We start from the raw sequence: 26,075 nt of genomic DNA, 5'->3' as shown, positions 1-26,075 counted from the left end.
AGAGGGGGGGGGGGGAGAGAGAGAGGGGTGGGGGGGAGGAGTAGAGAGGGGTGGGGGGGAGAGAAGAGAGGGGTGGGGGGAGGAGAGAGAGAGGGGTGGGGGGAGAGAGAGAGAGGGTGGGGGGAGAGAGAGAGAGAGAGAGGGGGGTGGGGGGAGAGAGAGAGGGGTGGGGGAGAGAGAGAGGGGTGGGGGGGAGAGAGTGAGGGGTGGGGGGGAGAGAGAGAGGGGGGAGGGGGAGGGAGAGAGAGCAGTGAGGGGGAAAGACAGAGGAGTGAGGTGGGAGAGAGAGAGGGTGGGGGGGAGAGAGAGAGGAGTGAGGCGGAGAGAGAGAGGAGTGAGGGGGAGAGAGAGAGGAGTGAGGGGGAGAGGAGGAGTGAGGGGGAGAGAGAGAGGAGTGAGGGGGAGAGAGAGAGGAGTGAGGGGGAGAGAGAGAGGAGTGAGGGGGAGAGAGAGAGGAGTGAGGGGGAGAGAGAGAGGAGTGAGGGGGCAGAGAGAGAGGAGTGAGGGGGAGAGAGAGAGGAGTGAGGGGGAGAGAGAGAGGAGTGAGGGGGAGAGAGAGAGGAGTGAGGGGGAGAGAGAGAGGAGTGAGGGGGAGAGAGAGAGGAGTGAGGGGGAGAGAGAGAGGAGTGAGGGGGAGAGAGAGAGGGAGTGAGGGGGAGAGAGAGAGGAGTGAGGGGGAGAGAGAGAGGAGTGAGGGGGAGAGAGAGAGGAGTGAGGGGGAGAGAGAGAGGAGTGAGGGGGAGAGAGAGAGGAGTGAGGGGGAGAGAGAGAGTGAGGGGGGGAGAGAGAGGAGTGAGGGGGAGAGAGAGGGAGTGAGGGGGAGAGAGAGAGGAGTGAGGGGGAGAGGAGGAGTGAGGGGAGAGAGAGGAGTGAGGGGGAGAGGAGGGGGAGAGAGAGAGGAGGGAGGGGGAGAGAGAGGAGTGAGGGGGAGAGAGAGAGGAGTGAGGGGGGAGAGAGAGAGGAGTGAGGGGGAGAGAGAGAGGAGTGAGGGGGAGAGAGAGAGGAGTGAGGGGGAGGGGAGAGGAGTGAGGGGGGAGAGAGAGGAGTGAGGGGGAGAGAGAGGAGTGAGGGGGAGAGAGAGAGGAGTGAGGGGGAGAGAGAGAGGAGTGAGGGGGAGAGAGAGAGAAGGGGGAGAGGAGAGGGTGGGGGGAGAGAGAGGGGATGGGGGGGAGAGAGAGAGGGATGGGGGGGAGAGAGAGAGGGGTGGGGGGGGAAGAGAGAGAGGGGGGAGAGAGAGAGGGGTGGGGGGGGAGAGAGAGAGGGGTGGGGGGGGAGAGAGAGAGGGGTGGGGGGAGAGAGAGAGGGGTGGGGGAGAGTAAGAGAGGGGGTGGGGGAGAGAGAGAGAGGGGTGGGGGAGAGAGAGAGAGAGAGAGGGGGGTGGGGGGAGAGAGAGAGGGGTGGGGGGGAGAGAGAGGGGGTGGGGGGGAGAGAGTGAGGGGTGGGGGGGAGAGAGAGAGGGGGTGGAGGGAGGGAGAGAGAGCAGTGAGGGGGAAAGACAGAGGAGTGAGGGGGAGAGAGAGAGGGGTGGGGGGGAGAGAGAGAGGAGTGAGGGGGAGAGAGAGAGGGGTGGGGGGGAGAGAGAGAGAGAGGGGGGGTGGGGGGAGGGAGAGAGAGCAGTGAGGGGGAAAGAGAGAGGAGTGAGGGGGAGAGAGAGAGGGGTGGGGGGGAGAGAGAGGAGTGAGGGGGAGAGAGAGAGGGGTGGGGGGACGTGGGGGAGGGGGACGAGTCTGCTTGTCAAAGGCTTCACCCAGTCCACAGGATTTATAAGTGAACACTTGCTTCTGAAATAATGTGACCTATGCAGTCCAGGTATCATTCTGGTATACCCCGGCCAGACTCCCTCCTTCTTGAAGTCAGCTCCACATGCATTCAGGCAAAGCTCCCACATAATCCACTTTGAAAGGCCGAACACTGGGCGGAATTTTCCCTTCCTCCCCGCCATGGGAATCGTAGCGGGCAGGTCACGGACTGTGCAAAGATCCAATGACGTCGGGTTTTGGGGCGAGCGCCGAGCAACTTGTCTATCAAGCCGCATTCCCCTCAAGTCCATCAGTCCAAATAGGCCATTCAATCCCTAGAGCCTGTTCCGCCATCAATAGGATCATGGCTGATCCCAACATTCCTCAGGTCCACTTTCCTGCCCTTTCCCCATTACCCTTGTTTCCCTTACTGATCAAAAATCTATCTATTTTAGGCTTAAATATACACAAAGACTCTGCCCCCATGGCTCTCTGTGGCGAGGAGCTCCAAAGACTCACAACCCTCTGGGAAAAGAAATTCCTTCTCATCTCAGTCTTAAATTGGCGCCCCTTTATTGAGACTGTGCCCTCTGGCCCTCGACTCTCCCATCCTCTCAGCATTTACCCTGTTAAGCCCATTCAGAATTTAATGGCTGGGATTCTCCCAGCTCGCTGTGCTGCTCAAGTAGCACAGTAGGCCAGGAGACAAGAGCAGGGGGCCTGCAGTGGGCCCCCCAGGTGCTTTCTCAGAGTAGTCGGCGCAGAGCTGATTAGCATATTGAAATCTGAATTTCAATATGATTAGCAGGCCCAGACGGTATTCTCCAGGCCCACTAGTGTCTCCCCCCGCACCGGGAGAGGTTCCCAACAACGGGGTTTACAACTGCTCCTCATTAACAGGCAACAGGCAACATGTTCAATTGTGCATGATTTGTAGCCAGCCTGCACTTCTTAAAAAGGAGGTTCATTTTGGCTGGCGGAGGTGCTGGAAGTCATTCTAAACTACAGTTTGACCTGGGAAAGACATAGGAACAGGACCACACAACTGAGAGTGAGCTCCAATATTTTCTGATACTGCACTGGAGGCCTTGGTGCACGAGGTGGAGAGAACGAGAGACGTCATCACTGCACAGAGAGCCATGAGGCCCTCCAGACAAACCTCGAGAAGGCAATGGGCCCAGATAGCCATTGCAGTCAATGCCAGCAGTCCAGCCCCCCCAGGACCTGGGTGTAATTACACTTGAAGTTTAATAACCTCAAGGCAACTTCGGGTTCGATTCCCAGCTTGGGTCACTGTCTGTGCGGAGTCTGCACATTCTCCCCACGTCTGCATGGGTTTCCTCCGGGTGCTCCACTTTCCTCCCACAGTCCAAAAGACGTACTGATTAGGTGCATTGGCCATGCTAAATTCTCCCTCACTACCCGAACAGGCGCCAGAGTGTGGCGACTAGGGGATTTTCACAGTAACTTTATTGCAGTGTTAATGTGAGCCTATTTGCGACACAATAAATAAACTGAAACTAAACAAATGCCATATCCTACCAACCGCATCACTAAACTCAGATGCTGCACAAAGCATAACCCATATCACTCACCTACTAACAATCTCTATAAGCCGTGACCTGTTTCACATATATAGCCTCATCTCACCCACGCCTACTTAGCAATACTGTAAGCCTCACACCACCTGCACTGTTAGCTCTTCAACCATGAAAACTGCTTCATCCGGCTGAATGCTGAGAGAGTGGAACCCCTTTCCATTTCAGAATATCCCAACTTGTGTTTGTGAGTGTGCAAGTGTGCTATCATTGAGCTCCTTCACCATTCAGAAACTGACAATCCTCACAAAACTGTCTGAGAAGAGAGAATGAAATGAAAGGTAGGTGGGCAAACTGAAGGATGCCGCAAATCTCATCTATGCCAATCTGGAAGGAACCAGGCGCTATACATTTGTGGCCGTGGTCACTGTCACAGCCCATGATAGTCATTTAATGCTGGGAGCAGCATTACTTAGTTTAAGGCAAGACCTGCACTCATGGGGTGGCACGGTAGCACAGTGGTTAGCACTGCTGCTTCACAGCGCCAGGGACCAGGGTTCGATTCCCGGCTTGAGTCTCTGTCTGTGTGGAATTTACACATTCTCCCCGTGTCTGCGTGGGTTTTCTCCGGGTGCTCCGTTTTCCTCCCACAGTCCAAAGGTGTGCAGGTTAGGTGGATTTGCCATGCTAAATTGCCCCTTAGTGTCAGCGGGACTAGCTAGGGTAAATGCATGGGGTTTTGCAGGGGAGGGCGAACAATCAGAGGTCGTGTTACACATTGGTACTAACAACATAGGCAGGAAGAGTGACAAGGTCCTGCAAGGGGAGTTCAGGGAGTTAGGTAGTAAGTTAAAAAAAGAGACCTCTAGGGTTGTAATCTCAGGATTACTTCCTGTGCCATGTGCCAGTGAGGTGAGAAATAGGAAGATAATGCAACTAGACACATGGCTAAAGAGCTGGTGTACGAGGGAGGGTTTCAGATATCTTAATCATTGGGATCTCTTCCGGGACAGGTGGGACCTGTACAAGACGGACGGGCTACATCTAAACTGGAGGAGCACCAATATCTGGCAGGTAGATTTGCTAGAGTCACTCGGGAGTATTTAAACTAGTATGGCAGGGGGGTGGGAACCAGAGCAGTAGGTCAGCAGGAGAAATAACTGAGGGAGAGCGATAGACTAAGGCTAATAAGATTAAGCGGAAGAACCAGCAGAGAGTAGTTGTTGAACACAGCGGGACTGGTGGTCTGAAGTGCATTTGTTCCAATGCAAGGAGTATAACAGGTAAGATAGATGGACTTAGAGCTTGGATTAGTACTTGGAACTATGATGCTGTTGCCATTACAGAGACTTGGTTGAAAGAGGGACAGGATTGGCAGCTAAACATTCCAGGATTTAGATGTTTCAGGCAGGATAGAGGGGGATGTAAAAGGGGTGGAGGAGTTCCATTACTGGTTAAGGAGAATATCACAGTTATACTGAGGGAGGACACCTCGGAAGGTTCAGGCAGCGAGGCAATATGTGTAGAGCTCAGGAACAGGATGGGCGCAATCACAATGTTGGGGGTTTATTATAGGCCCCCCAACAGCCAGCGGGAGATAGAGGAGCAGATATGCAGACAGATTTTGGAAAGATGCAAAAACAACAGGGTTGTTGTGGTGGTTGATTTTAACTTTTCCTATATTGACTGGGACTCACTTACTGCTAGGGGCTTGGATGGGGCAGAATTTGTAAGGAGCGTCCCGGAGGGTTTCTTGAAACAGTATGTAGATAGTCCAACTCAGGAAGGAGCCATATTAGAGCTGGTATTGGGAAATGAACCCGGCCAGGTGATCGAAGTTTCAGCAGGAGAGCATTTCAGCAACAGTGATCATAATTCCGTAAGTTTAAGGTGCTTGTGGATAAGGACAAGAGTGGCCCTCGGGCGAAGGTGTTAAATTGGGGGAAGACTAACTACAACAACATTAGGCAAGATCTGGAGAGTGTAGATTGGGGGAGGCTGATTGAGGGTAACTCAACATCCGACATGTGGGAATCTTTCAAATGTCAGTTGATTGGAATCCTGTGATGATGAAGGAGAAGTGTGGCAAGTATCGGGAACCCTGGATAACGAGGGATATTATGAGCCTTGTCAAAAAGAAAAAGGAAGCATTCGTAAGGTCTAAAAAGCTTAGGATAGATGAAGAATCTTGAAGAAAATAAAGAATACAGGAAGGATCATAAGGAAGGAGTTAGGAGAGCTAAAAGGCGTCATAAAAAGTCCTTGGGAAACAGGATTAAGGAAAATCTTAAGGCATTTTATACATATCTAAAGAGCAAGTGGGTAGCCAGAGAAAGGGTTGGTCTACTGAAGGATAGTGGAGCGAATCTACACATGGAATCAGAAGAAATGAGCAAGATACTAAATGAATACTTTGACTCAGTATTCACCAAAGAGAGGGACTTGATGGATGAGGAGCCTAGGGTAGGATGTGTAGATATTCTGGGTCATGTTGATATCAAAAAGGAGGTGGTTTTGGGCATCTTAAAAAACATTAAAGTAGATAAGTCCCCAGGGCCTGATGGGATCTACCCCAGAATACTGAGGGAGACAAGGCTGGGGCCTTGACAGAAATCCTTGTATCCTCTTTGGCTACAGGTGAAGTTCCAGAGGACTGGAGGATAGCCAACGTTGTTCCATTGTTTAAGAAGGGCAGCAGGGATAATCCAGGAAATTATAGGCCGGTGAGCCTTACATCAGTGGTAGGGAAATTGTTGGAACAGGACGGGGACAGGATTTACTCGCATTTGGAAACAAATGGACATATTAGTGATAGGTATCATGGTTTTGTGAAGGGGAAGTCGTGTCTCACTAACTTGATCAAATTTTTCAAGGAAGTGGCGAAGATGATAGATGAGGGAAAGGCAGTGGATGTTGTATACATGGACTTCAGTAAAGCCTTTGACAAGGAACCACATGGTAGACTGGCATGAAAGGTAAAGTCATACGGGATGAGAGGAGAGCTGGCAAGATGGATACGAACTGGCTTGGCCATAGAAGACAGAGGGTAGGAGTAAAGGGGTGCTTTTCTGAATGGAAGGCTGTGACCAGCAGTGTTCCACAGGGATCAGTTCTGGGACCTTTGTTGTTTGTAGTATATATAAGTGATTTGGAGGAAAATGTAGCTGGTCTGATTAGTAAGTTCGCAGACGACACAAAAATTGGTGGAGTTGTGGACAGTGAAGAGGATTGTCAGATCCATCGGTTTAAGGTGTATGGGGAAACGTTTAGAGGAGATGTGCGAGGCAAGTTCTTTTACATAGAGGGTGGTGAATGTCTGGAATGCGCTGCCTGGGGAGGTGGTGGGAGCAGGTACGAGAGCGTCATTTAAGGGGCAAATAGATGAATACATCAATAGGATGGGAATGGAAGGATACAGACTAAGTGCATACAGTTTTAGTTTAGGCAGCTATCATGATTGGTGCAGGCTTGGAGGGCCAAAGGGCTGTTTCTGTACTGTACTTTTCTTTGTTCTAATGGGGATAGGGCCTGGGTGGGATTGTGGTCGGTGCAGACTCAATGGGTCGAATGGCCTCCTTCTGCACTGTAGGATTCTATATCTTGGGAGGAAGTACTGTCAACAGAACTGTTGGCCATTGAATAGTTGGCATCTCAATAGGCCCAACAGCAAGTCGATGCCTGCACCACCCCTAAAATAGGAGATAGGTCGCAGGAGGGTAGGCTGTAGCCAGGCCACATATTGCATTTAACAAGCCCCCTCCCACTTCAAACTCATTGGCAGAAGTGTGTGAAATCTAGCCTCATGTTACAGCATGCGCACTTACAGATAGTCACCGATCTCCTTGGACTCCTCACTCATTCACATTTTAAATAGAAGCAAATCTGCTGCAAAAGAAGAGCAAATTGAGCAACATCCAAAAGATGCAAATCTCACCTCGGTTGCAACGTGCTTCTTCCACAGTTCACTAATTGATCTAGAAGAACATAACAAGACACAGAGAATCCAGGAAAAAAAAGGATACAGGGAAAAGAGAAGAAAGGTTTAGAGTAACTATATTGATTGGAAATCTGGAGTGCTCTAATATTACCAAAAATATACCAATGTTAAAATAAAATCATCAAAATTTAATTGTGAACCATTCGATATATTCAGAATCAAAATGTTCAACATTATAATTTTGCCTTTAACAATTATATATCACACAATGAGTTTCTTTAATTTAGTACGACAGAGGGGCGAATGATCTGCTGGCAGGCATCAGGGACAGAGGACTATGCTTGCAATGTCAGAGCACCTGATTTAAATTTATTTGCAAGACATGGGCGTTGCTGGCTGGCCAGCATTTATTACCCATCCCTAGTTGCCCGAGAGCAATCGAGAGTCAACCACGTTGCTGCGGCTCTGGAGTCACATGTAGGCCAGACCAGATAAGGACAGCAGATTTCCTTCCCTAAAGGACATTAGTGAACCAGATGGATTTTTCCGACAATCGACAATGCTTTCATGGTCATTAGTTGATTCTTAATTCCAGATATTTATTTGAATTCAAATTCCACCATCTGCCGAGGCGGGATTCGAACCCGAGTCCCCAGGACATTAGCTGAGTTCCTGGATAATACCACTAGGCCATCGCCTCCCCTTGCCATAGTCCCAAAGGATCATGGACATCTCCCTCCATTAGAGAGAGACAATTTTGGCAACTTTTGGCTTGAAGCGCGTTGCTCCACAAGAGTGGGGCAAGGCTGGAAGGCAGGGCCTCCCATGAAATACCATAACCGGTTTGGGGACAGAGGTATGGAGTATTGGTGTCATTCTGCATCTAGCTTTCTAGCCAACTGCAAATACCGACCCTCCAGGCATGCAGGGCAGGAGGTTCCGGCCTCGCTCGCCCCAAGGCCTGAAAATCCCGCCCGAGGCCTTTCCCTGATTCCTGTGGCAGGCAGGACGGGAAAGTTCCACCTGTGATATACAATGCACATAAATCTGGAGCAGTTCCATAAAGTGCTGATAGTTTCCAGAAAGTTTCCTGAAGAATTATCACCACACTCAAAAGATAACTTACTGGATGGGTTCAGACAGAATACAAAATCAAAATAAGGAATGAATGAAAGTGTTCAAAGCCTTACCCTACTCCACCCAGGTACTTGAGGCTCTCTGCAACTCTAGGACTCTAAAACAAGTAAAAGATTATAGATATTATGCAAAAAGTGCTGACTGAAACTAAACAATAACTATTGAGATATACTTCAGCATAACAGTTGACTATTTAAACAGCACCCTGACTGGAGTCAAGTGTTAGAATGGAAATGTGAGGTAAACAGGTGTGTAGTAGATAGGGTACATCATTAAAGGAATCATAGAAATGCTGGTTATTAACATATACATGTAAATATTGTCCCTCAGCCCTCAAGTAACTGCAGATTACGCATAATTCGAGTTTCCCCAAACTGGGGAACAGTCCAAAGATATGCGGGTTAGGTTGATTTGCAATGCTAAATTAGTGTCAGGGGGATTAGCGGGGTAAATATGTGGGGTTATGGGGATCAGGCCTGGGTGGGATTGTTGTCAGTGCCGGCTCAATGGGCCGAATGGCCTCCTTCTGCACTGTAGGGATTCTATGATCCCACTATGTTGTGATGCCACAAATCAGGAAGTTGCCAGAAATGAGTCAGCTGCAACACATTTTCTGAAAACTTGTCATTTTAGACGATTCACTGTAACTTATGCATCCAGTACCTGTGAGTGTGGTTGGCCCACAGGGAGCGCCGGGTCAGAAAATTGATAAATAGCTTTCATAAGTATGGAGTGATCAAATTGCAACCATCTCAGTGATTTTTGTAGCCAAGCTGATGAGCGGATAGTGGGGAAGGAGGGAGGGTAATTAAAGAATGTATCATTGAAAATGTGAGGACAACAACTTAACCATTTACTGAAAGCAATGCCAGGCTGCCAAAAGGACACAGCTGACAATAGCACCACCAGCTGGTTAGCTAAAGAACTACAGGAATCACATTGAATGGAGCTAATTTTCCCGTTCTGCCCACCACAGGTATCATGGCGGGCGAGGGGTGAACCATGGGAAGATCCGCTGATCTCGGGCGGGATTTTCCAGTTTCGGGGAAAACGTGGCCAGAAAATCCCGCCCTATGTGTCAAATTGCATTGTTATTACAGGCTAATTACAAATCCAGAAAGCCCATTTTATTTCACTAAAAGAGTCATAGAGTCATATGGTTTACAACATGGAAACAGGCCCTTCGGCCCAACTTGTCCATGCCGCCCCTTTTTTTAACCACTAAGTTAGTCCCAATTGCCCGCGTTTAGTCCATGTCCCTTTACACCCATCTTACCCATGTAACTGTCTAAACGCTTTTTAAAAGGCAAAATTGTACCCGCCTCTACTACTACCTCTGGCAGCTTGTTCCAGACACTCACCAGCCTCTGTGTGAAAAAATGGCCCCTCTGGATCCTTTTGTATCTCTCCCCTTAAACTTGTGCCCTCTAGTTTTAGACTCCCCTACCTTTGGGAAAAGACATTGACTATCTAGCTGATCTATGCCCCTCATTATTTTACTGACCTCTATAAGATCACCTCGAAGCCTTCGTCAGAGGGATCCTGCAGATCCCCCTATTTCACCATCCAAATGTTTCTTAACATTTTCCAGGATTCGGCTTCCCATTCTCCTTCAAAGAGCCTATTTCACATGTGGATCACCCTTTGAAGAACTCCCTGACATCAAGTCTGCATTTTCCTTTTATTACCTTGAACCAGTGTCACCTCATCTTACTCTCAGAATTTAGTTCCAAGTCACATGGCACATTCACTTCTTTTCCATCCCCGTAAGTACCCCCCCTGGAGGATTACCCGTCAAATGCCTCTCCTGTTGGGCTAAGAGAAAGCCTGCATCACTCCGTTCTTCCCTCAGAACTCAGTCCTTTGACAATAGGGAGCAACCGCATGGATTGTCTCCCAACTGCTTGTCTGGTGGCCCTGAGCGGACACCTCACAAGGGGTGGCCCAATCAAAGCTGCCAGCTGTTTGCTCAGGACTGTGTAGTTCAACATTCAGATGGAAACAAACTCAGTGGAAACATTTGCAACAGAGTTTGGAAAGTGTTCACGTGTATGGAAAGTGGGAGGGGTTGTGCCTTTGCCTCAATGTCGAGTTACAGTGATGTCTCAATTCCTAGCGCTGATATACTGAGAATTAACGTAAGGTTTTCATACTAAAGGAGGAGCTAATCATATAGGAAAATAAGCCAGTCTTCCACAAGGGATATATAACGTAACATTTAGCACACACTGTTAAGTTTAAGTTTATTTATTAGTGTCACAAGTAGGCTTACATTAACACTGCAATGAAGTTACTGCGAAAATCACCTAGTCACCACACTCTGGCACCTGTTCGGGTACACTGAGGGAGAATTTAGCACGGCCAATACACCTAACCAGCACATCTTTCGGACTGTGGGAGGAAACTGGAGCACCCTGAGGAAACCCACGCAGACACGGAGAGAACATGCAGACTCCGCACAGACAGTGACCCGAGTGGGGAATCAAACACGTGTCCCTGGTGCTATGAGGCAGTTGTGCTAACCACTGTGCCACCGTGCCACCTGGCTAATTTGGCTGTACAGCAAACAGAACCTCTAGCCCCTTGGTGGTGATCCAGCAGAAGGAACTCTTTAGTTGTAGGCAGCAAAATGAAACAAACTTACTCCAACTTATAAATCAAAGAAAAAGGGTTTAATAAAGAAACATCATTACTCGCGGCCTCAACCTGGGCCAGTCCAAACTCTCACAAACCCCGGCAGCTTCTTATTTATACTGAGTCAGCTGGTCAGCTGACCACCACATCATTTTGTCATTGGTTACAATGACCAATGGTTACATGTTGTAAGGGTCAGCTGTCCCTCACAGCATGTTACCATTGGTCACTACAACAGATTCACTGTTATCACTGGTTACATTCTAACACTTTGTTCTGCAAAGATTCACCTGTGAGCGTGTAGGTTTATCCAGGATTTTAATGAAGGAATTAACCCCTTTTATCTAAATGGAGGTTAGTACATCTATCACCATTGGCTTGTCAAGAAAGGTGATGGGATTTGGGTGGAATGGGGGGGAATGGGTGGAAATACCTGCAAGATTCTGATTAACAAGAGTTCAACTTAAACAGGTTGATAGCTTCCGCTGTCTTGAGGCGCTCATCATGGAAGAGTCTACCAAAGAAAACTGGGCTATACTTAACAAGGGTCAGCCATTGTGAACTCATTTAAAAGATTAAAATTGAGGGGTGAGAGATATAGGACAGATGTTAGAGGTAGGTTCTTTACTCAGAGAGTAGTAAGGGCGTGGAATGCCCTGCCTGCAGCAGTAGTGGATTCGTCAACATTAAGAGCATTCAAATGGTTATTGGATAAACATATGGATGATATTGGAATAGTGTAGATTAGAGGGGCTTTAGATTGGTTCCACTGGTCGGCGCAACATCGAGGGCCGAAGGGCCTGTACTGCGCTGTAATGGTCTATGTTCTATGTTCTGTTATGGTGTGGTCACAGCATCTCGATTACAATGAAAATTTGCCTTCTTAACCCCATGTGTGTCTGGTGACAATGTATAGCTGTAAAAGCTGGACCAACAAGAAGAGTCACGAAGCTCGAAGAAGAATATTCAAAATGATAGGACTCAGACTGACAGTGTGTACGCCATGGTTAAGTTTCTAAGTTTATTTATTAACGTCACATGTAGGTTTACATTAACACTGCAATGAAATTGCTGCGAAAATCCCTTAGTTGTCACACTCCGGCACCTGTTCAGGTACACTGAAGGAGAATTTAGCATGGCCAATGCACCTAACCAGCACATCTTTCGGACTGTGGGAGGAAACCGGAGCACCTGGAGGAAACCCACGCAGACACGGGGAGAACGTGCAAACCTCGCACAGACAGTGACCCAAGCCGGGAATGCTAACTGATAGACCACCAAGAGGACAAATGAGTGAGTGCTTGGGAAAGCTGGTGTTTACAGGAATGTATTTGAGGCAATTAAATCAAGGAAGCTCACATATTTTGGACACGTGATGTGAACAGAAAGGGAGTGTTTGGGAACAGGGAGGGAATGTTCGAGAAAAACACGCACAAGGAAGACCCAAGGTGACAAGGATGGAAAATATGAGAACGTGTACAGGCAGTGGAGAAAGACTGCTCATACTGCAGCCGACACTTAGAACAAAGACAGATGAAAGACAAATGCTTCAATAACAGAAATCCGACAGTAAGGCACTGTGTTCATTCCAAATATTTGCAATGTGTAATTTTAAATCTTTTTTTACAAAAATCTATTTTTATATTTACTTATGCACTTATAACACAGGATTGTTTTTAAATGGCTCACATTTTGGGGGATGTTTTACTTACAAAATATCTCAGGAAAAAGTAGAGGACTTTCTTCAGAAATGTAGGCACTCTTTGAATGATAAATAAATCTCTCAAAGTCGGATCGAATAAGTCTCCTTTTCTAGTAAATACAAAACAAGATAAGAATCAGTTCTAGTTTGTGTGTGGACATGTCAAAGCACATAATACGATTGGGAAAGGTCACAGGAACAAAGCTTTCTGCCTATCAGGTGCTCGCGGATCAGAGTGATGTCCTGTAAACCGTTCCTTCATTATACATGGACAAAAAACAACCAATGAACACAAACAGAAAAAATGCTAACAACTGGAACTTTCTTATCCCCTTTAATAAAGGAAACAGAGAAAGAACTGCCACCCATTAGGGCAGCCACTGGCACAATTTTGGATATTTTTTAAGAGTCCAAACGACTGACCAAATTCTTTATATTTGAACCAATTTGATCGTTGACCCCTGCAGCTTTACATTTCTCACGTAACCCGTCATTGTGTGTTATTTCTGAAACTGAGATCGAGTGATGGTCAGTTGTCTACTATGAATTCATAACTATTAGGAAACTACGAACAGACTGCACCAGACAACAGCCAAGGTAGTGGATAACATTTAATCCTTAAAATCTGAAGGCAATTGCCAATAAATCTGAATGTTTCAAATTGCACTGAAAAGAAATTTTCTACAATGCTTTCATTAAAATGAGACTTACAATCTTTGCATCAGGGTAACGCCTCCATCAGCCCCCAACCCATGTATAATTAACTCATAAAATGCTCGTTCAGTTTTCAGAGGTGTGAAGGGAACCAGCTGAAAAGAAACAAAAAAAGTGAAAAGTTAGTGTACAGGTGACCAATAATAATTGAGAATAACAACAATCAGTCCAGAAGTAGCTGTCAACATTCGCACCAAGCCAAATGATGTAATATTCCAGTTGAAGTATGTTATTTAGAATTATTGGTCCCATTTATTATCACAACTTGTGAGGTGATTCATTTTGGTAGGACTAATTTAAATGTGGATTACAGGGTCAAAGGTAGGGTTCTGAAGACTGTGGAGGAACAGAGAGATCTTGGGGTCCATATCCACAGATCTCTAAAGGTTGCCACCCAAGTAGATAGAGCTGTGAAGAAGGCCTATAGTGTGTTAGCTTTTATTAACAAGGGGTTGGAGTTTAAGAGCCGTGGGGTTATGCTGCAACTGTACAGGACCTTGGTGAGACCACATTTGGAATATTGTGTGCAGTTCTGGTCACCTCACTATAAGAAGGATGTGGAAGCACTGGAAAGAGTGCAGAGGAGATTTACCAGGATGCTGCCTGGTTTGGAGGGTAGGTCTTATGAGGAAAGGTTGAGGGAGCTAGGGCTGTTCTCTCTGGAGCGGAGGAGGCTGAGGGGAGACTTAATAGAGGTTTATAAAATGATGAAGGGGATAGCTAGAGTGAACGTTCAAAAACTATTTCCTCGGGTGGATGGAGCTATTACAAGGGGGCATAACTATAGGGTTCGTGGTAGGAGATATAGGAAGGATATCAGAGGTAGGTTCTATACCCAGAGAGTGGTTGGGGTGTGGAATGGACTGCCTGCAGTGACAGTGGAGTCAGACACTTTAGGAACATTTAAGCGGTTATTGGATAGGCACATGGAGCACACCAGGATGATAGGGAGTGGGATAGCTTGATTTTGGTTTCAGATAAAGCTCGGCACAACATCGTGGGCCGAAGGGCCTGTTCTGTGCTGTACTGTTCTATGTTCTAACTTAGGAAATAAAGATAAATGAATACAGATCTTAACATATTAGGAACAGTCATAGAATCCCTACAGTGCAGAAGGAGGACATTCGGCCTATCAAGCCTGCACCGACAACAATGTCTGCAATTCCGCACTGTAGGGATTCTATGACAACAATCCCACCCAGGCCCTAACCCCATAACCCCATGTTTTCACCCTACCAATCCCCCGACACTAAGGGGCAATTTAGAACATAGAACATAGAAAAATACAGCACAAACAGGCCCTTCGGTCCACAAGTTGCGCCAGTCATGTCCCTACCTACCGAGGCTTATATATAGGCTTACCTATAACCCTCAATCCTATTAAGTTCCATGTACTCATCCAGAAGTCTCTTAAAAGACCCTATCGAGTTTGCCTCCACCACCACTGACGGCAGCTGATTCCACTCACCCACCACCCTCTGAGTGAAAAAATTACCCCTGACATCTCCTCTGTACCTACTCCCCAGCACCTTAAACCTGTGTCCTCTCGTAGCAGCCATTTCAGCCCTGGGAAAAAGCCTCCGAGAATCCACCCAATCTATACCTCTCAACATCTTGTACACCTCTATCAGGTCACCTCTCATCCTTCGTCTCTCCAAGGAGAAAAGACCGAGCTCCCTCAACCTATCCTCATAAGGCATGCCAACCAATCCAGGCAACATCCTTGTAAATCTTCTCTGCACCCTTTCAATAATTTCCACATCCCTCCTGTAATGAGGTGACCAGAACTGAGCACAGTACTCCAAGTGGGGTCTGACGAGGGTCTTATAAAGCTGCATCATTATCTCCCGACTCCTAAACTCAATCCCTTGATTGATGAAGGCCAGCACACCATACGCCTTTTTAACCACCTCCTCTACCTGCGAGGCCGATTTAAGAGTCCTATGGACCCGGACCCCAAGGTCCTTCTGATCCTCTACACTGCTAAGAGTCTTACCCTTAATATTATACTCCTTCATCCCATTTGACCTGCCAAAATGGACCACTACACATTTATCCGGGTTGAAGTCCATCTGCCACTTCTCCGCCCAGTCTTGCATCCTATCTATGTCACGCTGCAGCTTCTGACATCCCTCCAAACTATCCACAACACCACCAACCTTCGTGTCGTCGGCAAACTTACCAACCCATCCCTCCACTTCCTCATCCAGGTCATTTATGAAAATGACAAACAGCAAGGGTCCCAGAACAGATCCCTGGGGCACTCCACTGGTGACCGACCTCCATTCAGAAAAAGACCCGTCTACAACCACTCTCTGCCTTCTGCAGGCAAGCCAGTTGTGGATCCACAAGGCAACAGCCCCTTGGATCCCCTCTCACTTTCTCGAGAAGTCTTGCATGGGGGACCTTATCGAATGCCTTGCTGAAGTCCATGTAAACCACATCTACCACTTTTCCGTCGTCAATGTATTTAGTCACATTTTCAAAGAACTCCACCAGGCTCGTAAGGCACGATTTGCCTTTGACAAAGCCGTGCTGAGTACTTTTGAGCATACTAAACTTCTCTGAATGTTCATAAATCCTGTCCCTCAGGATCTTCTCCATCAACTTACCATCCACTGAGGTTAGACTCACCGGTCAGTAATTTCTTGGGCTATCCCTATTCCCTTTCTTGAATATAGGAACCACATCCGCAATCCTCCAGTCCTCCGGAACCTCTCCCGTCTCCATCGACGATGCAAACATCATCGCCAGAGGCTCTGCAATCTCTTCCCTCGCCTCCCACAGTAACCTGGGGTACATCCCATCCGGTCCCGGCGACTTATCTATCTTGATGCTATTCAAAATTTCCAACACATCCTCTTCCTTAACGTCCACATACTCAATCTTTTCAGTCCGCCTCAATCCTGTAGTACAACCAGCCAGGTCTTTTTCCACCGTGAATACCGAGGTAAAATATTCATCAAGCACCTCTGCTATTTCTTCCGGTTCTGTACAGACTTTCTCATCTTCACATTTTATAGGTCCTATTCCTCCATTTAGCATTAAAATTTAGCATGGCCAATCAACCTAACCCGCACATCTTTGGACTGCGGGAGGAAACCGGAGCACCCGGAGGAAACCCACGCAGACACGGGGAGGACGTGCAAACTCCACACAGACAGTGACCTGAGGCCGGAATTGAACCCAGGTCCCTGGCGCTGTGAGGCAGCAATGTTAACCACTGTGCCACACTGCCGCCCTTGCCACCGCCTGAGAAAATGAACTAATCTTCACTCAAGGTCCTAATCTTGATCGATATGTGTAGACTCGGTTAACATGGTTCTTGCAAACACAAATTCAATCTGTTCCCCATTCCCCTTCTGTTTCACTTCCAGCCAAACATGGTTAGGATATGAATTCACCCTGTACAGTAGGTGCAAGGATTTAGTCCCACCACAAACAAGACTATCAAATCTTCATCGTTGGTCACAAATAATTAAAAATTTGGAAAACATTTTAAAACTTCAAGGGTCAGGATTAAGCACAGTTTATCCAAGCTGCCCCCTCCCCTCAATTTTAGGTTGGTCAGGCTTACTGATCTGCATTTCACTCCCCTCAACTTCACCCGGCCACTCAGCTGCACCCCGAAAGGATGGTTTTTAAACTGACTTTTATGAACCCGTTTTGGCTTTCCTGTACTGTTTTTTTCCCAGTGGAAAAGACGGCAGAGAATTGATACCAGGCTCGGCTATGATTTTTATGATGTGGAGATGCCGGCGTTGGACTGGGGTGGGCACGGTAAGAAGTCTCACAACACCAGGTTAAAGTCCAACAGGTTTATTTGGTAGCACGAGCTTTCGGAGCGCTGCTCCTTCATCACCTGATGAAGGAGCAGCACTCCGAAAGCTCGTGCTACCAAATAAACCTGTGTGATTTTTATTGCATTGCCTACAGCTCAGTTGATCTAGATTCTCACACACTTGCGCATTCAGACCACAGGGCTGTACCCGTTGGATGTCCATGTACCCGGTTTAGAAATAAGCAATATTTTGAGTAGTTTATTCAGATATTATTTTGTACCAGATATCCTCAAGCTTGAACGGCCCTGTTGAAGCCCAGATTGAAACATTGGCCAACTCACTAAAATTACTTCTTAATGCATCGTGCAGTCCGAGAGGCTGCCTCATTAGTATATTTTGTGATTGGAGATGTCAGCGTTGGACTGGGGTGGGCACAGTAAGAAATCTCACAAAATCAGGTTAAAGTCCAACAGGTGTATTTGGAATCACGAGCTTTCAGAGCGCTGCTCCTTCATCAGGTGAGTCTGTATATTCTGTAGTTATGTTAGGGAAAACTGTAACGAAGATTTGACTGCAAGAAAGATAGACCTGTGTTCATACACACTTAAAAATATTTTTTGCAATTGTTTTCCTTTATTTCTTTAAGGTACAGCTTCATGCCAAGTTATGCTTCTGTGGATACTAGCAGGCACTAGGAGACAACTAGTGCCCACGTTTCAGTTTGGCTTTTGACAGCAAGCGTCAGAAATTGATCCAACTTTAGCATAATGCTATTCTTGTTTGTCACTCATAAGCACAACATTTCACAGCAAGGCCACTGGACTGTTGTCAAAAAGAGTGAGAATCCCAAGTGCTTGACTTGCTCCTCTGCTTGTATGGAAGCACTGATACCAATTGCTCAGATCTGGCCTAGCTAAGATCAGTTAACTTAAGCAGAGACTTGGAACTGAACCAGTGCCTCCCTAGCACATAAAACTAAAATTACGCGGCATGGTACACACTTTTCTTACTGGAAAACATTGCATGAAGAATGGGTGAAAAAAAAAAATCCCTGGCAAAAGGTAGGTTTATCCACGGAACCAACTTGTTCAGAATGCTAGGGTGTGGAGGATTGTAGTCAAATGAACTACTGCTAAGGACAATTCAAAAAACAGAACTCGCACCATAAAAGAGTACTCAATAAAAATCAGGGAAGAAAGAGCCATTTTCTGCTGATATAAACGATTGAAGGAGAAAACAATTGCAAGTATATGGGGAACAAGCAGGCTGTGGAACGAGCTGGATTGCTCTTTTAAAGATACACAGAAGTGATGCCTGGCCTGCATAGAATTATAGAATCTTACAGTGCAGGAGGAGGTCATTTGGCCCATCTAGTCCGCACCGACCACAATCCCACTCAGGTCCTAACCCCATGCATTTACCCTAGCTAGTCCTCCTGACGCTAAGGGGCAATTTAGCATGGCCAGTCCATCTTTGGAAAGATGGAAACCGTAGCACCCGGAGGAAACCCACGCAGACACGGGGAGGATGTGAAAACTCCACACAGGCAGTGACCCAAGCTGGGAATCGAACCCTGGTTCCCTGGCACTGTGAGGCAGCAGTGCTAACCACTGTGCCATCATGCCACCGAATGCTGTACTTTGCGGATTCCAAAACAGACTCCTTATGAGGTAGAATCATTAAAAACTGTTTTTCTTTTCATCATAAGGACATTTATTGTGTCTCTGTTCCCTTTGACTATTGTCAATCCTCTGGCATTAATTAGTGAACCCACCGTATGTCCAGCCTCCTCCAGCAGCTGCTTGGTTTCCAGAACTGCACGTTTCATGCTGGCATTGGGGACCCAAAACCCATCACTCTCGTAATAGCCTATCCTCAACCGTTTGGTGCTGGTAAACACCTAAAATGAAAGAAAACAGATTAAATGATATTTGCAAAGTGCGCAGAACAATCTTGAGCTGTGCAAGCACTCAGATAGGCCTGTTATGAATTGAATTTGGCATTTGGAATTGAATTATGGCATTTGCTACCAAATAAACCTGTTGGACTTTAACCTGGTGTTGTTAAAACTCTTAATGAATTGAATTGTCAGAACTGGGTCCCTATAATTTTACTAGTAGCTTTTAGTGCTCTTTTCGACCTGCATTTACACTTTAGAGAATGGTGTATCAAATATTTAGGGCTCTCTGTTATTTCACACCCTTCAGTGTCATTCCATAGAACATAGAACATAGAACATTACAGCGCAGAACAGGCCCTTCGGCCCACGATGTTGCACCGACCAGTTAAAAAAAAACTGTGACCCTCCAACCTAAACCAATTTCTTTTCGTCCATGAACCTATCTACGGATCTCTTAAACGCCCCCAAACTAGGCGCATTTACAACTGATGCTGGCAGGGCATTCCAATCCCTCACCACCCTCTGGGTAAAGAACCTACCCCTGACATCGGTTCTATAACTACCCCCCCTCAATTTAAAGCCATGCCCCCTCGTGCTGGATTTCTCCATCAGAGGAAAAAGGCTATCACTATCCACCCTATCTAAACCTCTAATCATCTTATATGTTTCAATAAGATCCCCTCTTAGCCGCCGCCTTTCCAGCGAAAACAATCCCAAATCCCTCAGCCTCTCCTCATAGGATCTCCCCTCCATACCAGGCAACATCCTGGTAAACCTCCTCTGCACCCTCTCCAAAGCCTCCACATCCTTCCTGTAATGTGGGGACCAGAACTGCACACAGTACTCCAAGTGCGGCCGCACCAGAGTTGTGTACAGTTGCAACATAACGCTACGACTCCTAAATTCAATCCCCCTACCAATAAACGCCAAGACACCATATGCCTTCTTAACAACCTTATCTACTTGATTCCCAACTTTCAGGGATCTATGCACACATACACCTAGATCCCTCTGCTCCTCCACACTATTCAAAGTCCTCCCGTTAGCCCTATACTCAACACATCTGTTATTCCTACCAAAGTGAATTACCTCACACTTCTCCGCATTAAACTCCATCCGCCACCTCTCGGCCCAACTTTGCAACCTGTCTAAGTCTTCCTGCAAACTACGACACCCTTCCTCACTGTCTACCACACCACCGACTTTGGTGTCATCAGCAAATTTGCTAATCCACCCAACTATACCCTCATCCAGATCATTAATAAATATTACAAACAGCAGTGGCCCCAAAACAGATCCCTGAGGTACACCACTTGTAACCGCACTCCATGATGAATATTTACTATCAACCACCACCCTCTGTTTCCTATCCGCTAGCCAATTCCTGATCCAATTTCCTAGATCACCCCCAATCCCATACATCTGCATTTTCTGCAGAAGCCTACCATGGTGAACCTTATCAAACGCCTTACTAAAATCCATATATACCACGTCCACTGCCTTGCCCCCATCCACCTCCTTGGTCACTTTCTCAAAAAACTCAATAAGGTTAGTAAGGCACGACCTACCTGCCACAAAACCATGCTGACTATCACCTATCAATTCATTACTCTCCAAATAACTATAAATCCTATCCCTTATAATTTTTTCCAACATCTTGCCGACAACAGAAGTGAGACTCACCGGTCTATAATTCCCGGGGAAGTCTCTGTTCCCCTTCTTAAACAATGGGACAACATTCGCTAACCTCCAATCTTCTGGTACTATACCAGAGGCCAACAACAACCTGAAGATCAGAGCCAGAGGCTCTGCAATCACTTCTCTTGCCTCCCAGAGAATCCTTGGATAAATCCCATCCGGACCAGGGGATTTATCTATTTTCAGACCCTCCAGAATATCCTGCACATCCTCCTTATCAACTGTAATACTGTCTATTCTACTCCCCTGCAACCCAGTGTCCTCCTCAGCTATATTCATGTCCCCTTGCGTGAACACCGAAGAGAAATATTGGTTCAATGCTTCACCAATCTCCTCCGGTTCCACACATAACTTCCCTCTGCCATCTATAACTGGCCCTAAACTTGCCCTAACCAACCTTCTGTTCTTGACATACCTATAGAACGCCTTAGGATTCTCTTTAACCCTATCCGCCAAAGTCTTCTCATGTCCCCTTTTAGCCCTTCTAAGCTCGCTCTTCAACTCCCTCTTAGCCAATCTAAAGCTTTCTAGTGCACTACCCGAGTGCCATGAAAGATGTAATCCCATTTCACCTTTATTACCTGTTGTATTTGTTTATTTTTCCATGGTAAATTGCTTTTACCACCTGTTATTTTTAAACCATTAATGCGTTTGTGCCATTTTTCTTTTGCAGTCCGTCTCACAGTTTACCAAACCTCATGAGGCAGTGGCTATTACTCCAGAAACTCAGCTAATGTCCTGGGGACCCGGGTTTGAATCCCGCCACGGCAGATGGTGGAATTTGAATTCAATATAAAAAATAATCTGGAATTAAGAATCTAGCGATGACCGTGAAACAGCACGTTAGCACAGTGGTTAGCACTGCTGCTTCACAGTGCCAGGGACCTGGGTTTGATTCCCGGCTTGGGTCACTGTCTGTGTGGAGTTTGCACGTTCTCCCCATGTCTGCGTGGGTTTCCTCCGGGTGCTCCGGTTTCCTCCCACATTCTGAAAGACGTGCTGGTTCGGTGCATTGACCCGAACAGGCGCCGGACTGTGGCAACTAAGGGAATTTCACAGTAACTTCATTGCAGTATTAATGTAAGCCTTACTTGTGATTAATAAATAAACTTTAACTTTAATTGTCGGAAAAACCCATCTGATTCACTAATGTTATTTTAGGGAAGGAAATCTGCTGCCCTTACCTGGTCTGGCCTACATGAGACTCCAGAGCCACAGCAATGTGGTTGACCCTCAACTGCCCTTGGGCAAGTAGGAATGGGCAATAAATGCTGGCCAGCCAACAACACCCATGTCCCACAAATGAATTTAAAAAAAACAAACATGTTGAACTCCATGCATGGAGCCATGTAATAAAGTTGAATGCTCTGAAACAGACATGTTAAAGAAATGAGTTCTAACATTTATTCCAGAGGTTGGGGAGAAAGGAGGAACAAAGAACAAAGAAAATTACAGCACAGGAACAGGCCCTTCGATCCTCCAAGCCTGCACTGACCATGCTGCCCGACTGAACTAAAACCCCCTACCCTTCCAGGGACTGTATCCCTCTATTCATGTATTTGTCAAGACGCTCCTTAAAAGTCACTATCGTGTCTGCTCCCACTCCCTGCAGCGAGTTCCAGGCACCCACACCTTCTGTGTAAAAAACTTGCCTCGTACATCTTCTTTAAACCTTGCCCCTCACATCTTAAACCTATGCCCCCTAGTAATTGACTCTTCCACCCTGGGAAGAAGCTTCTGACTATCCACTCTGTCCATGCCCCTCATAATCTTACGGACTTCTATCAAGTCATCCCTCAACCTCCGTCATTCTAGTGAGAACAAACCAAGTTTCTCCAACCTCTCCTCATAGTTAATGCCCTCCATACTAGGCAACATCCTGGTAAATCCTTTCTGTACCCTCTCCAAAGCCTCCACATCCTTCTGGTAGTGTGGCAACCAGAATTGAACACTATATTCCAAGTGCGGCCTAACTAAGGTTCTATAAAGCTGCAACATGACTTGCCAATTTTTAAACTCAATACCCCGGCCGATGAAGGCAAGCATGCCGTACGCCTTCTTAACTACCTTCTCCATCTGCATTGCCACTTTCAGTTGACCTGTGTACCTGTACACCCAGATCCCTCTGTCTATCAATACTCTTAAGGTATCTGCCATTTACTGTATATTTCTTCTCTGTATTAGACCCTCCAAAATGCATTACCTCTCATTTGTCAGCACATTTGTGAGGTTTCTGGTTTATAAAATGCATTCTGATCAGACTGAAGTAGTTATCGTTTATTTATTCATTCATGGGACAAGGACATCGCTGGCTGGGCCGCATTTATTGCCCATCCCTTGTTGCCCTTGGAGGGCAGTTGAGAGTCAACCACATTGCTGTGGCTCTGGAGTCACATGTAGGCCAGACCGGGTAAGGATGGCAGATTTTCTTCCCTCAAGGATATTAGTGAACCAAATGGGCTTTTCCGACAATGGTTTCATGGTCATCAGTAGATTCTTAATTCTAGATATTTTTTATTGAATTCAAATTCCACCAGCTGCCATGGCAGGATTCGAACCCACGTCCCCAGAACATTAGCTGAGTTTTGGATTAATGGTCCAGCGATAATACCACTAGGCCATCGCCTCCCCATCTAAAAAAGCAAAAAACACGGAGCTAATATCCAGCTCAAATTGACAGGGAACCACCTCAGACAATGGGCGAAAGTGTCAGAGAATTATTTTCAGGTCTGAAATCCCATCTAAATTAATGGAATGAAGGGTTTTCTTCAAACCTTTGCAAACACCAGCTGCCTGCATGGGCTGGCAAAGGAATTGAAATGAGGCTGGTTGGTGGAGAGTGCAGGTTACATGACAGCACAAAACGACCCATTATTCATTTCTAATTAGTAAATCAGGTCAGCGAGTGTGACTATCAGGGAAATGGAAATGTCTAGGGAAAGACTAAGGGATGCTTTAATAAGCTGGTGTCGAAGATTATTTCATTGGAGCAGAATTAAGTAAAGTTTACCAGAATAATTTTACGCTGTGAGCCCATATAAGGAATTCCAGTCTGCACTTGCCATGATTTTCAGCCTGTTAAAGTCAATGGACACAAAATCATGGGAATGACACTGCTGAGTTCCCATGAGTATGAAGTCCCATGATGTGACCACAAAATTCATGACATTTCTCTTGTATCTGACAGACAATTTAATTAACCTGCATGTGTCTAACACAGTGAAAAAAATCCAAAAATATTCCCATTCTTAACAGTGACATCCCTCACCTTGAGTAACATAATATCATTATTGGGGAGGAGGAAGGCAGGCACAATCCCACCACAAGTATAAATCTTGTCCTAATTTATTTTGTCTTCAGCCCTGACGAAGGGTCATCCAGACTCAAAACGTTAGCTCTATTCTCTCTCCACAGATGCTGCCAGACGGTGGCATGGTGACATGATGGTGAGCATTGCTGCCTCACAGTGCCAGAGATCCGAGTTCGATTCCCGGCTTGGGTCAATGTGTGTGCGGAATCTGCACGTTGTCTGCGTGGGTTTCCTCTGCGTGCTCCAGTTTCCTCTCTCAGTCTAAAAGACGTGCACGTTAGGTGTATTGGCCATGCTAAATTTTCCCTCAGTGTATCCGAACTGGCGTCGGAGTGTGGCGACTAGGGGATTTTCACAATAACCTCATTGCAGTGTCAATCTAAGCCTACTTGTGACCCTAATAAATAAACTTAAACTTGAACAGATGTGCTGAGATTTTCCAGCACTTTCTGTTTTAGATTCCAGAATTTTGCTCTTTTACAATAATCCTCTTTATATTCCAAAGAAATCAGAAGCTTTGGCAATTCTCTCTGATGTTACGTGGTGGAAAAGAGAGGGGGAACAAGAGGGAAGACATAATTAGAAGCTAAATATATAGTTCGCCTCACACATATTACCTCATTATTGAAGGGAATAGGTGGCACTGTGGGATCCAACTGGAACATGTCTTCACATAATAGAGCTTTCATGCACAATGCCAAGCCATCCACATCCCTAGCCAATGGGCCAACTGCTGCCACAACTAGAAAGCAATAAAGGTCGCATTATTTAAAAACATGTTCTTGAGTTCTACCATGATACAGTTTGCTTATATCTAGATCAAGAGTGCTTTCTTTCACCTCTTTATCGCTATTTCTTTACTATTAGTTTTCCCAACTAAATTATTTTGTTTGCCTTGCATTCACCATTCTAGACAGGAAACGATTTTCCAAATGTTTTGTTTTCATTGGCTGAAATACGGGAGGAGGAGTGACTTTCTCAAGGGTGACCAAGAGGAAAAACAATCAGCAAGGATTCACTGCAATCAGAACTTTGGAACTCCACTCCAGAGAAGCAAAATAGGAGCATGTGCACAGATACAAGCTAGCAGAGGTACGCTTGGGCTGAATGGCCTCTATTTGAGCTGTAATTACAGAATAGTCACAGCACAGGAAGCCATTTGGCCCACTGTGTCCATGCTGGTCAATGAATGGCTACGCAGCCTAATCGTACCATCCTGCACTCCATAGTCTTGCAAGTCACAAGCTCTTCAAGTAGATGTCCGAGTACTTTTTAAATAGGGTGAAAGTTTCTGCCTCTACCACTCTTCCAGACAGTGAGTTCCAGGTCCCTATCGCCCTCTCTAATTAAACTGATTGAATTTGCACTGAAGGAGATCAGGCATGTATGAGTCGAGTGTAAGGGGAGCAGGTAAAGACTCAGAAATCTGATCTCAATCCTGGTGGTAGGCCATAGTGACATCACAGCCAGGGGCTCCAGACCTCTATGGGTCACCGTCTGTGTGGAATTTGCATGCTCTCCCCATGTCTGCATGGGTTTCCTCCAGATGCTCCGGTTTTCTCCCACAGTCCAAAGTTGTACAGGTAAGGTGGATTGGCCATGCTGAACTGCCTCTTACTGTCCAAAGATATGTAGGTTAGGTAGATTAGCCATGGTAAATAGGCATGGTTATGGGGATAAGATGGAGGGGAGGGCCTGGATGGGATGCTCTTTTGGAGAGTCGGTGCAGACTTGATGGGCTGAATGGCCTCTTTCTGCACTGTAGGAATTCTATATTGACAGAGTCATGAGGATAAATGCATTCGGCGAGGCATTTCCCTCACATCTCGATGTCCCTACCATCATTGGAAGTCTTAGAAATCATAGAAACCCTACAGTGCAGAAGGAGGCCATTCGGCCCATCGAGTCTGCACCAACCACAATCCCACCCTACATATTTACCCGCTAATCCCTCTAACCTACGCATCCCAGGACTCTAAGGGGC

General features: G+C 46.4%; 1 protein-coding gene across 1 annotated transcript in view; it reads right to left on the bottom strand.

The window, feature by feature from the left end:
• Nucleotides 1-26,075, bottom strand: part of faah (fatty acid amide hydrolase) — a 56,412-nt gene that overhangs the window by 8,601 nt on the left and 21,736 nt on the right. Inside the window, exons 7-12 of the mRNA XM_078218727.1 lie at nucleotides 24,709-24,833; nucleotides 18,958-19,083; nucleotides 13,399-13,496; nucleotides 12,698-12,797; nucleotides 8,405-8,448; nucleotides 7,212-7,251 (exon numbers count right to left, since the gene is read on the bottom strand). Coding sequence (XP_078074853.1) covers nucleotides 7,212-7,251; nucleotides 8,405-8,448; nucleotides 12,698-12,797; nucleotides 13,399-13,496; nucleotides 18,958-19,083; nucleotides 24,709-24,833 — 533 coding nt within the window. The remainder of the gene's footprint in view (nucleotides 1-7,211; nucleotides 7,252-8,404; nucleotides 8,449-12,697; nucleotides 12,798-13,398; nucleotides 13,497-18,957; nucleotides 19,084-24,708; nucleotides 24,834-26,075) is intronic.

Source organism: Mustelus asterias, chromosome 8 (assembly GCF_964213995.1).
Source record: "Mustelus asterias chromosome 8, sMusAst1.hap1.1, whole genome shotgun sequence".
Classification (NCBI taxonomy): domain Eukaryota; kingdom Metazoa; phylum Chordata; class Chondrichthyes; order Carcharhiniformes; family Triakidae; genus Mustelus; species Mustelus asterias.
Note: the sequence above shows the minus strand (reverse complement) of the source record. Positions and strands in the feature narration are given on the sequence as shown.